A 13,209-nucleotide genomic window follows, 5' to 3' on the forward strand; every position below is an offset into this window, starting at 1 on the left:
GTGGTAAACTAAAAGGCGGGGTCTTCATTCTCTCATGACCATCTTTCCAGGTCTGTGTATAGAGGGGTGGTCACATGCCTAGGGATGGGCCAGAGGCAATCCATACCTCTTATAGACCCCTCAACTGTCCTTATTTTCCAGGGGCATCCCCGATTTAGAGAAGTTGTCCTGGTTTGTGATTTGATCCCAGAATGTCCCACTTTTCCTTAAGGTAAAGGTAAAGGGACCCCTGACCATTAGGTCCAGTTGTGACCAACTCTGGGATTCCGGTGCTCATCTTGCTTTATTGGCCAAGGGAGCCAGCGTACAGCTTCCGGGTCATGTGGCCAGCATGACTAAGCCGCTTCTGGCGAACCAGAGCAGCACACAGAAACGCCATTTACCTTCCCACCGGAGCGGTACCTATTTATCTACTTGTACTTTCACGTGCTTTCGAACTGCTAGGTTGGCAGGAGCAGGGACCGAACAATGGGAGCTCACCCCGTCGCGAGGATTCGAACCGCCAACCTTCTGATTGGCAAGCCCTAGGCTCAGTGGTTTAACCCACAGCTCCACCCACGTCCCTCCCACTTTTCCTTAGGATGTCCCTATTTTCATTTGATGATCTCCTTCTACCGATCCACTATAGAAAGTGTCCTTTCATACTGCGTCATGGTGTGGTATGCTGGTTTGACATCAGCTGATAGGAAGTGCCTACAGAGGGTGGTGAATACAGCACAAGATATTATGGGCTGTCCAATGAATCTGCTGGATGACATTGAGGAAGAACGTTGCCTCAGGAGAGTGAGGAAAATTCTCAGGGATGATTCACACCCTGGCCGGCACTTTCTTGATCTCCTGCCCTCAGGCAGAAGATATAGAAGCATGAGTAGTTGCACCAACAGGGTAAAGAACAGCTTCTATCCATGGGCTGCTGAATGAAAAGATAACAACAGGGCAACTGACTTTCGGGTTTGGTGTGTGTGCGTCAGTAAACGAGGGGAATTAAGACTAAGAGAGCTGAGGGGGGGGGGGTGCTTGTGTAATCTCATTGTATACAAGTTGTACAAGTGGCAATAAAGTATTTCAATTCAATATTTCAATATTTTCACTGGAGAAATGTTGGAGGGTATGGAGTTATCCAACCCCCGAGCCATCTGAAGGCAATCCTGTATTGTGAAGGTTTTTTTTTTTTTTAAATGTTTAATTATGTTTTTATATATGTTGGAAGCTGCCCAGAGTGGCTGGGGGAAACCAGTCAGATGGGTAGGGTATAAATAGTAAAATTATCATTTTGGAATGGGATGTCCCTATTTTCAGCAGAGGAAAGTTGGAGGGTATGGTCTTATTGCTATGATCACATAAAGGTAAAGGTAAAGGGACCCCTGACCATTAGGTCCAGTCGTGGCAGACTCTGGGGTTGTGGCGCTCATCTCGCTTTATTGGCCAAGGGAGCCAGTGTACAGCTTCCGGGTCATGTGGTCAGAATGACTAAGCCACTTCTGGTGAACCAGAGCAGCGCACGGAAAACCATTTACCTTCCCGCCGGAGCGGTACCTATTCATCTACTTGTACTTTGACGTGCTTTCTAACTGCTAGGTTGGCAGGAGCAGGGACCGAGCAACGGAAGCTCACCCCGTCATGGGGATTCGAACTGCCGACCTTCTGATCGGCAAGTCCTAGGCTCTGTGGTTTAACCCACAGCGCCACCCGCGTCCCAATGTTATGATCACATACCAGTCACTAAATTACGGACTAATACCAACAGGGCAATTTCAGCTGTGTGTACACGTTACAGGACTCGGTCTTAAAGCTATCTTGGAAATAAATTTCCCAGGCTCTTAAAAGCCCACCTCAAAGGACAGGCAGGCTTTCAATCATGCCCTCTCTCATCCAACCTCCTGTTTTCTAGTTTGAACCAATGGGGACTACAAGAAGGACAACAGATCCCAAAGAATGTAGCTCTCCGCTCAGTGCCAGGGCCATTACTGTGTCCCCAGAGTTCAAAGGTGCTTTGCAAATAAGCAGGTGTCCTCATCCTAATTTTCTCAGCTTCCTGGATTGGCTCGAGGAAATAACTGTTTTCTTTCTGATTTTTCTGGGGGAATTACCTCCCCACCAAAGTGTGTCTCACCTCAGCTTTATATTGTTTTATATGCCAGACTAAAAGCAACCACCAACATCCATTTTTTTAGGTTTTTAGGGGCTGATGCCTGAATTCCTTCGCACAATGCTGTCAATTCTGCTATTTGTGAGAATTCTTTCTGACATTTCAGTTTATTATGTATTGTGTTTTTATATTACCTTGTCCCCCCCAAAAAAACACCCCTCCTTGTAACCAGTTTTGGTGCAGGGTAGTATAGAAATATCTAAGTAAACAAAAAAAAATTAGACCCTGGAGAGCGGGGGCCTGGGCAACCTCTCCCATGCCCAATTTCAGTTCATACAGCAGCGTCCTGTATTCCGATATTTTGATTTATGATTTGTACCCTTGGCCATTTATTCATGTATTTATTTCTATGGATAGAAGGATTTAGCTATTGCTTTCTCACAAAACATCAGGGCAGTGTACAGCAACATAAAAAGTAAAGTAGTAGAGAACAATAATTAAAATGGCTGGCTACACAATGAACTGCCCTGAGACTTGCGGGTATAGACGCGGGTGGCTCTGTGGTCTAAACCACAGAGCCTCTTGGGCTTGCTGATCAGAAGGTCGGCATTTCAAATCCCCGTGACGGGGTGAACTCGCGTTGCTCGGTCCCAGCTCCTGCCAACTTAGCAGTTTGAAAGCACGCCAGTGGTACCGTGGCGGGAAGGTAAATGGCGTTTCCGTGTGCTCTGGTTTCCGTTGTGCCAGAAGCGGTTTAGTCCTGCTGGCCACATGACCCGGAAAGCTGACTGTGGACAAAAGCCGGCTCCCTCGGCCTGAAAGCAAGATGAGCGCCACAACCCCATAGTCGCCTTTGACTAGACTTAACCGTCCAGGGGTTCTTTACCTTAACCTTATTGTGAAGGTAAATGGACCCCTGACCATTAGGTCCAGTCGTGACTGACTCTGGGGTTGCGGCGCTCATCTCGCTTTATTGGCTGAGGGAGCCGGCGTACAGCTTCTGGGTCGTGTGGCCAGCATGACTAAGCCACTTCTGGTGAACCAGAGCAATGCACGAAAACTCCGTTTACCTTCCCGCCAGAGCAGTACCTATTTATCTACTTGCACTTTGACGTGCTTTTGAACTGCTAGGTTGGCAGGAGCTGGGACCGAACAACGGGAGCTCACCCCATCACAGGGATTCGAACCGCCGACCTTCTGATTGGCAAGTCCTAGGCTCTGTGGTTTAGACCACAGTGCCACCCATTTCCCTCTTACCTTATAGGGTGGTATATAAATTCTAATTCTAATAATTCAAAATTCTAATTCTAATTATTCTTATTCTTTAAACAGCTGCATAGGCCTTTCTGCATAGAAAGGTTGTCAAATGATGCCTGAAAGTCAAAAGTGAGGATGCTGCCCAGCCTGTCTTGGAAATGTGTGAAATGCTGGACTCCTGGTTGAGGCCAGTCCTGCCTCTGTAACACTGTACATGATTAGATCACATTTCTAAAACTTGCTTTCTCAAGGACTGCTTACTGCCATATTGGACTCCAAGTCCAGATTTGGAAGACTTCCTCTCTGTGCCATTTTGAGACATCCAGGGCAAGGTTTTTCCATTGGGGGTGCCTAATCTCCAGAACGCCCTTCCAGGCCTCCCCCTTTTCAAGCTCCTTTGATCAGCATCAAAAAACGAATTTGTTTTGGCAAGCATCCACCCCCCCCCAGTCTTTGTTTTGAAGAAGAAAAAAATATTTTGCTGCTGCTGCAGGTCTGTTCCAGCCTTTAAGATGTGTGTGTGTTTTTAATTGCTGCTCTTAGTCCTTTAATGGTATTGTTTCTAATTGCTTAGTTTTTAATTGCATTTTTATTATTGTATTTGATGTGGTTTTTTTTTTAATGTAAGCTGCTATGAGTACTGTCGTAGAAGAGCAGGATATAAATTAGTTATTACTGACTTAGCTTTTCTTCACTGATCTGCTGTTTCATCTCGAGTTGGCATCGTTTGCTCAGTGGTGTATTTCAGAGGATTGTGGCAAAATGGCGACCGAACCGTTGTGATCAGGGGTGCAAACTTGTTGTGACGTGAGGTCCTGAAGTCAAATTCCGAGGTCTCATGAGGTCTCAGACATGACTTCCGGTGCTTCACGAGGCACCAGATGTTGCGTTGGAGGTCCTGTGGTGTAGGTGCTGAGCACCCACAACAAAATTATTTTCTGGCCACCTAGAGATGGTGCCCCTGGTTTTGACACAGCGTTCTCCACACTGTGTTCTCCTGCCTTTTAAAAGACACAATTAGTGACCATCCTTCTGAACTTAAATGCAGGAGTGGTAGCTGCCTGTTCTGTATGGGGGACTCACTCACTGACATTAGGCAGCTGTGGCCCATAAGGCACTTGGTGAAGAATTGACATTTCTGTGTTGCTTGCCCTGAATTTCCCGCTTCCACTGCTAGGGCTGTGCTGTCCTTGTCCTAGTGGCTAGAATTCTGGCTTTAAAAAATGGCAGTGCACAACTCATCTTGGTTTTGAGTGTGTGAGTGCATAAATAAATATAGAATCAATCTTTAGGTATGTAACGACAGTGGCTAGGATTCTATATGCACAGAAATGGAAGTTCCAACCAAAGACACAGTACTTAGTAGGATGAACCAAATGGTCTGATTTCGTTTAAGGCAGATTCCACACCCTCTGACGTTTCTACTATGAAAAGAGGGACATCCTATTCCATAATAATAATAATAATAATAATAATAATAATAATACCCTGCCCATCTGACTAGGTTGCCCCAGCCACTCCTGGAGACTTCCAACATATATGAAAACATAAAGGTAAAGGTCAAGGACCCCTGACCATTAGGTTCAGTTGCGAACGACTCTGGGGTTGCGGCACTCATCTCGCTTTATTTGCCAAGGGAGCCTCCGTACAGCTTCCAGGTCATGTGGCCAGAATGACTAAGTCGCTTCTGGCGAACCAGAGCAGCGCACGGAAACGCCGTTTACCTTCCCGCCAGAGCGGTACCTATTTATCTACCTGTACTTTGATGTGCTTTTGAACTGCTAGGTGGGCAGGAGCTGGAACAGAGAAATGGGAGCTCACCCCGTCATGGGGAATCGAACCGCCGACCTTCCAATCGGCAAGCCCTAGGCTCAGTATCCACTTTGAGACTCCTTTGGGTAGTGATAAAGCGGGATATCAAATCCAAACCCTTCTTCTCTTCCACCCCAGTGCCACCCATTAAACATTAAAAACATCCCCATAGAGGGCTGCCTTCAGATATCTTCCAAAGGTTGTTTAGTTACTTATCTCCTTGGCTCAGAGGTCGCATAACTCCATGCCCTCCAACATTTCTCTGATGAAAATAGGGACGTCCTAAGGAAAAGCGGGACATTCTGGGATCAAATCAGAAACCAGGACGGCTTCTGTAAATCTGGGACTGTCTCTGGAAAATAAGGGCAGTCTGAGATTCCATTCTTCCTCGTGGGAAAAGTCATGTTCTTGCTTTTTCTGATGAGTGTTTTCATCAAGAAATGCCATAAAGAGGCCTCTCTTTATTAAATATGGCGGGTGATGGTCTGATATACGTTCTGGACAACGTCTGGTCAAGGTCTTTGTTTCTCTCTCTCTCTCTGTGTTAAAGAGGCGTCTTGCGATGTTGGCTGTCAGTTGAGGGCAGCTCTTCCCGGTGATGTAGGAAGCCAAACATGCCTTTCTGCCTCTGGGTGGAACACCCTGGCCTGGCCTTGTGGCTGCCGCGCATTGTGAGCTGCAGGTGTTCCGCAGGCTGCCAAGCCTGGAGCTAGCCCGCAGTTATGCTGTCAAAGTCATTTAAGCCTAATGCCTTGTGACAACTGTCTACCTGTAATGTGATAATGGGCTGAAAAGCTCTGCAAAATTGATAGGCTCTTCCCTCGCAGAAGGGAGATTTCCTCTGCGGAGAAGCCGCAAGAATACGCCGGCCGCCTCTCGTCACCCTTCCTGCAAAGGAAAAGTTGCTGTCGTCAAGTTTAGAAGTGGGGACTGCAACCAAGTGTTGCGGTGCGGAAGGCTCCCATTCAGAGTAGCCAGCCATACCTTCTTCCTGGATATTCCATTCCCTTTCTCTCCTTTAGTAATCCGGTTTCCCCCCTCACAGCAGTCCAGGCCCAACCCAAGACATTTCGTTGCCTGAGGCAAAGGACAAGATGGCAAAGGACATGTCCCACATGCAGAAGCAGTCGAGTGACTGGCCGCTGAATCTTGTTACCAACTCTGGGAATGTTAGGCACCAACCCAAGGCACTGGGAGGCTTCAGGCTATTTTAGGGGTTTGAGGACAAACTGTGGGGCACACTCTGTTTCACTCTGCCTACGTCTTGTGTGCAGCCTACGTCTTCATTTTGTTCCAAATATCCAACCCTGAGAGGTGTGTGGTAGGCCTAGGCAACACTTTGGGCCTTTCAGGTGTTGCTAGACTCCAGCTCCCATTGGTCATACTGGCTGGGAATGATGGGAGCTGGAGTCCGGCAACATCTAGAGGGCCACAAGTTTCCTATCCCTGGAATATGGTATCTGAACACGGAAGTCACCATTTAGCCTTCAAGGCTAATAGTTGGCAATTGGCCAGTCCTCCGTGAATTGGCCTAATCATTTTTGTAAAAGCCACCTCAGATCTTTAGATGCCTCCAAAATGTCTTTTAGGCTGTTGCTTATCCTGATATTGAAGCCATTTATTTTGCTTTGGCTATTTGTTTACATAGATCTCCTGGGTGACGAAGATACCTCAGGTCATTGAATGCTCATGCATACTTTGTCTGTTTCACTTCCTCCCACCCTCTGCGTGACTCTGGGCACTGGCAACCCACGCTACGCCACTGGCTTGTGGATAAAGAGCATGGCCTGCCTTGATTATTTTTTTTTAATCTTATACTTTTGCAAATATTGGAGTATGTCAAGACCTCACCTCTTCTTTCCCAGTGGCACTCTTTTGGCCCCACTGACACTCCCCACCTGAGTCCACCATTAGAAGAGGCGACAACATCACAGGATTGTCTGAACGTAGCGTTGACGTTTTTGTATCCAAACAAAGGAGCGTCTCCACCCCTATTGTTCTACCCGAACACTGAGGTCCAGCGCCAAGGGCCTTCTGGTGGTTCCCTCACTGTGAGAAGCCAAGTTACAGGGAACCAGGCAGAGGGCCTTCTTGGTAGGGGCACCCGCCCTGTGGAACGCCCTCCTACCAGATGTCAAAGAGAACAACAACTACCAGACTTTTAGAAGACATCTGAAGGCAGCCCTGTTTAGGGAAGCTTTTAATGTTCGATGTATTACAGTATTTCAATATTTTGTTGGAAGCCGCCCATAGTGGCTGGGTTGGGTATAAATAATATATTATTATTATTATTATTAACAACCCAGGCCTTTGCATTTTCCCCCAGGGAGTAAGCCTGTCAAGTTCAACAGGGCTTACTTCTGAGTAAATATGCACAGGATCTGGCTGTGTAGTTCAATCGGCTGAAGTTGCCAGGTTTCCAAAAGTTGCCAGGTTTCCAAAGAACAATTTCTGTACAGATCTCAGGTGAGTGTTAAGCACCTGGATTCAAGCTGTAGAAGTCCTGTCTGCTTTCAGCTTGCTGCATATGCGATCCAGAATTGAGGATCTGATCTGGTGGAACAGGTAGGAAATGGATGGATGTGGAATGAACAGGGGAGGAACATTAAATCAGCACGGTGTAGCCACCCCAAAAGGATCTTATAGAATGTTCTACACAGGTTTGGATCCAGGCATAGTTTAGAGCAGACCTGTTGAGATCAGTGGGACGTAAGTCAGTCGTGACTCAGTCTCCCTTGAACATGACTAAGTCTGGATCCAGCCCATAGTCAATGTTGAGGACGAAAAGTTCTTTCAGACTCTGGAAGGACACATTCCTGTACCATACAGGCTGGTTCTGGGATGTCTGACAACTCCCAATTCTAACCTCAGCAGTAGCTTTGACCCACATGCTGCTCCCTGTCACATCTGTGGACTTATCTTGCTCCTTAAAAAGGCCATTAACTCTGGGTAAATGATCCCTAGGCTGTTTTTAGAATAATTAAAACCAAAAGGCCAATAGTTACTATCAGCTGTCTATCAGCAAAACTTGTGTCTCCAAAATGTGGGTTCAATTTCTCGTTGTTAAAAAGCAGAAAGCCATATGGGGGACATTATCACGCATCTTTGTGAAATTAGCAGAACTATTTGAAAAACCCTGGTCTGTCTCTATGGAGCAGCGGCCCTCCCCTCCCCTCCCCTCCCCTCCCCACGCCCCCTCCCCTTCCTTCTATCTTCCCCCGGGACTATCAGGTGAAAGTATTTGCAGACATAAGTGCTGAGGTGGCTGTAAGTTGGCCGTCTTAAAGTTTGAACGCTGGAGATTACATGGAGAAAGCTGGACTCCTCCTTGGAAAGGGTTGGCTAGCTCATAGAGAGATGGGACGGAACTCCCTTTCCCTTGCATGTACATATGCTGATCCCTGAACTTTTAGGTCATGCAGCCTCAGCCTCTCAAACAATTATTTGGTCTATGAAGGAACATAGAAAGCTGCCTTCTGCTGAATTGCACCTTTGCTCTTAGCATTGCCTGCACTGGGGGAAAAGGGAGATAGCAGTGGCGTAGCGTGGGGGGTGCAGGGGGGGCCAGCCGCACCGGGCGCAACATCTGGGGGGGCGCGCTTGCACTCGCAGCTCTCTGCCCCTACCTGGCTCACTCACTCTCTCTCACTGCAGTGCTGGCTGTGCGAATCCGATCCGAGCCGCCGGGTCGCCGCCCACTGTGGAGGGGGTGGGTGCCAGGTGTGCGGTGCGGAGAGAGAGCGAGGGACTATCTGGGGGAGGGACAGTGCAGCGGCCGCCCAGCGCAGCGCTGAGCGCGGGAGAGAACCACACCAGACCAGACCAGGCAGCAGCAAGAAGAAGCTGGCAGCGGCGGCAGGTTAGGGGGCGCAAATTACTTGCCTTGCCCCGGGTTAGGGGGCGCAAATTACTTGCCTAGCCCCGGGTTAGGGGATGCAAATTATTTGCCTTGCCCCGGGTGCTGACAACCCACGCTACGCCGCTGGGAGATAGGTAGGCGTGGAGGCGGTGAAGGTGGGAGCAGCAGCCGCAGATGAAAGAAACTATCATGAATCAAGAAAAACTGGCTAAGCTGCAAGCTCAAGTGCGCATCAGTGGGAAGGGTACTGCCTGTAGAAAGAGGAAGGTGGTTCACAGAACAGCAAGAGCAGATGACAAGAAGCTTCGGTGTTGTTGTTTAGTCGTTTAGTCATGTCTGACTCTTCGTGACCCCATAGACCAGAGCACGCCAGGCACTCCTGTCTTCCACTGCCTCCCACAGTTTGGTCAAATATTATCCAACCATCTCGTCCTCTGTCATCCCCTTCTCCTTGTGCCCTCCATCTTTCCCAACACCAGGGTTCCAGGGATTCTTCTCTTCTCATGAGGTGGCCAAAGTATTGGAGCTTCAGCTTCAGGATCTGTCTTTGCAGTGAGCACTCAGGGCTGATTTCCTTAAGAATGGATAGGTTTGATCTTCTTGCAGTCCATGGGACTCTCAAGAGTCTCCTCCAGCACCAGAATTCAAAAGCATCAATTCTTTGGCAATCAGCCTTCTTTATGGTCCAGCTCTCACCTCCATACATCACTACTGGGAAGCTTCAGTTTTCATTAAAGAAACTTGGAGTAAATAACATCTCTGGTTTTGAAGAGGTAAACATGTTTGTCAACCTGGGCACTGCAATCCACTTCAACAACCCTAAAGTTCAAGCATCTTTAGCTGCTAACACTTTCACAATCACAGGCCATGCTGAGACAAAGCAGCTGACTGAAATGTTGCCTAGCATTTTAAACCAGCTTGGTGCTGACAGTCTGACCAGCTTGAGGAGAGTAGCAGAGGCTCTGCCCAAACAACCTGTGGATGGAGAAGTACCTCTTGCTACTGGTGAGGAAGATGACGATGAAGTTCCAGATCTCTTGGAGAACTTTGATGAGGCATCAAAGAACGAATCAAACTGAACTGTCACTTTGAGTAAAACTTGAACATTACATGGAGCTGCTATTTCATATTGTGACTTTTTATTTGTAACATTTTTGTACTGATCTTAAGAAGTTTAGATCTCTAACTGGATACTCCCTTCAAATTGCAGGTCTCTTCGGTTATTGCTAGTGCATGGAGCATTTAATTATTCATGGCTGGGTTGAAAGTACACAAAATTGAAAAGTACAACATAAAAATGCTAATAAAGACTAAATGTTTAGCATTGCCTGCAATGACCCATAGCAGCTTTCCAGGGTTTCAGACAGAGTGTCTTCCCTTGATGTAGCTGGAGATGTTGGTCTTTGAACCTTCTGCATGCAAGGCTGAGCCTCTCACAATGAGCTACATCCCTTCTCAACTGCGAAATATTCAAGTCCTCCTAGATCCGAAATTTACACAAGCGGCATTTTCCCTCACTAGATGTGAGAGCGAACGGCAGCGATGAGAAATATGGGGCACAGGCTGTTAGGGCATAGCTGTCAACTGTCCCTTATTTGGTGGGAAAGTCCCTTATCCCAGCGCTGTGTCCCGCTGCTGTCCCTTATTGATGGATGTCCCTTAAATTTCCCGGGTTTCAGAGGAAGCAGCTCCTCTCCCTCCCTCCCTGCCGGCCAGGGAGGAGGGAGGCTCCAACTGTGTTGCTTGGCTGCCTGGCCCGCCCCCCTCTGGCCTCCTCTCACCAGCCTCAGCCCCCGGGAGACCCTCCCCGCCAGGACTGGTGGGAGCCTCGGGCCCTTCTGCCGCCATCCTCCTTGCGGCTGCCAAACTGAGTGTCTCTGCCCGGGGCCTCCCCTCTGCCCGCCACCGCCACTCCTGCTAGGCCGTACTGTGGCTGCGCCACCAAAGGACCCTAATTAGATGGGCAGCCTGGCGCAGCCTATGAATTGCTGAGGAGCCTTGAGAGGAGAGCGAGGGCAACCATAGAGAAAGCAGTTCAGAGAGAGAGAGGAGGAGGCGGAGGCGTGGGCAGGTGTTCCAAGGGCTAACTATAGAGGGGGAAAGCGGAGGAAGGACTGCAAGGGCTTTCCCCATAGATTTGTAGTGGTAGACTAGCATAGATGGTCTGATCTGCGGGTTTACTTCAGGCGCTATTCCCCCCCCCCCTTCCTCCCGCCCCACCTGATGGAACTGAGAGCTGCAGATGGAGCACGAGAGAAAAGATACAGAACTGCAGCAGCATCTTCGTAGCTTGGACTTCGTTTTGCGCGAAAAGTGGTTGCTGCCTGTAGTTATTTAATTGCAGTGTTTCATCAGCTGGTGTCTTGAGCAGCAACCTCTGGAAACGAAGGGCTAAAAACTGGCGCTGCTCTCCAAAATTATCTGGTCCCTTTTAACTTCATATTTCAGCTGGTTGACTAAAATCCCTTATTTTGGCTGCTGATCCCTTATTTTCGAGGCTGCTGGTCCCTTATTTTCAAATCTGTAAGTTGACAGCTATGTGTTAGGGGGAAGGGGGAAAACTTAGGATTCTTCTTTATGGGCTACACATCACACCTTCTTTCTCAGAGATGATGTTCGGAAATTCCAAGAGAGGGAGGACTCCTCGGACATTGTCTCCATCACATGAAGAATTCTTAAAGGGATATGCTATAGGAGAGGAGCTGGGGCTTTAGGGAGAGGGTGGAGAATGGGAGCTTCTTATCTCCATCTTCTCCAGAGTCCCTTTCATTCTTCAGGAATTGCAGGATGGGGAAATATCTGAATAGACCATGTGTTTGGAGCTTAGCATCAGAAACTAAGGGTGGGATTGCGGGAAAAGGAAGATGGTCATTCATGCTTCTTAGGGGATTTATGGAAAGAGACCAGTATAACCATGTAATGTTTTTTCACCCATTTATAATCCCAAAGCAGAGAATTTTGTGTGTGCACACAACAACAACAACAACCTTTCCCCGGTGATCCATGATTTGGTAATCTCTCATTTGGATTACTGTAACACGTTGTACATCGGTACATTGTAAAGGTGTAAAAGTGCTTTCGAACTGCTAGGTTGGCAGGAGCAGGGACCGAGCAACGGCAAGTCCTATGCTCTGTGGTTTAACCCACAGAGCCACCTGCACCCCTTTTTTTGTACTACCTTCAAAAATGGTCCACAAAATTCAGTTGGCCTAGAATAGGGTGCAAGCTTTGCTAACTAGGATTGGACTTTATGAACATATTTCAGCAGTACTTTGTTGCCTTTAGTGGTTCTCAGTCGCTTCCTCAGCTGCATGCAAAGTGCTGTCTATAAGGCCTATAAGGCCCTTCAGTTTTAGATGTTGGTATTTTAAAGATTACCTCTTCCCACATATTCCTGACCAGACCTTAAGATCATCTGAGGCCTTTCTTTGAGTCTTCCTGCCCAGCAATCTGGCTGTAGGTAGGTGGCGATGACTGAAAGGGCCTTTACAGTGCTGGCACCTGAGGTGTAGAATGCCTTCCCTAGAGAGGCCCACCTAGTACCTACATTGATGCATTTTAATGATGCCGGGCAGCAATCTATTATTTACTCAAGCCATCTAAATCATTAGCATTGTTTTAGCTCTGTAGCTTTTGTTTGTTTACTTTTATCTTATTTGTTATTGTTTGAATACTATGGGGTACAGTCGTACCTCGTGTTGCATTAGGTTCATGTAGCGTTAGGTTTATGTTGCGTCTTTTTGGCTTGTGAACGCGGAAGTGTATACGTCCGGGTTTCACCGTGTGTGCGTGCGCAGAAGTGCTGCTCTAGTTGCAGACTTTTCAGGGTGCGAACGGCACCCCGGAACGGATCGTGTGCACAACTAGAAGTACCACTGTACTGGGAATTTAAACTTGTTCTTTCCCCCCTTCTGGCTGTGAGCCCTACAAGTAACATTTTGTTATAGTTGTTTATGTTTTGTACATAAACACACCATTATTATTAAATAATAAGAATAAGAATAATAAGAATAATCTTCTTCTTTGGCGATCACTTGCAGCCGAGTAAGATTGTATTCCATGAACATGGTTTTAACAGTGAGTCCGTAAGTGACTGTGAATGCCAATTCTGGATCCACACGTCCTTCCACAGTGGGGACATAGGTTTCCGGGCAGGATCACAGTGAAGGTTTGCCAAGTGTACCTTCCTCTT

General features: G+C 47.6%; 1 protein-coding gene across 1 annotated transcript; it reads left to right on the forward strand.

Moving 5' to 3' along the window:
• Window positions 1–9,152: 9,152 nt before the first annotated feature.
• On the forward strand, window positions 9,153–10,339 carry LOC309363182 (transcription factor BTF3-like). The gene is made up of 2 exons (XM_081899278.1): window positions 9,153–9,326; window positions 9,743–10,339. The coding sequence occupies exons 1-2, from the start codon at window positions 9,192–9,194 to the stop codon at window positions 10,094–10,096; spliced, it is 489 nt and encodes a 162-aa protein (XP_081755404.1). The 5' UTR covers window positions 9,153–9,191; the 3' UTR covers window positions 10,097–10,339.
• The last annotated feature ends 2,870 nt before the right edge of the window (window positions 10,340–13,209 follow it).

Source organism: Podarcis melisellensis, assembly GCF_964234715.1.
Source record: "Podarcis melisellensis genome assembly, chromosome: 1".
Taxonomy (NCBI): domain Eukaryota; kingdom Metazoa; phylum Chordata; class Lepidosauria; order Squamata; family Lacertidae; genus Podarcis; species Podarcis melisellensis.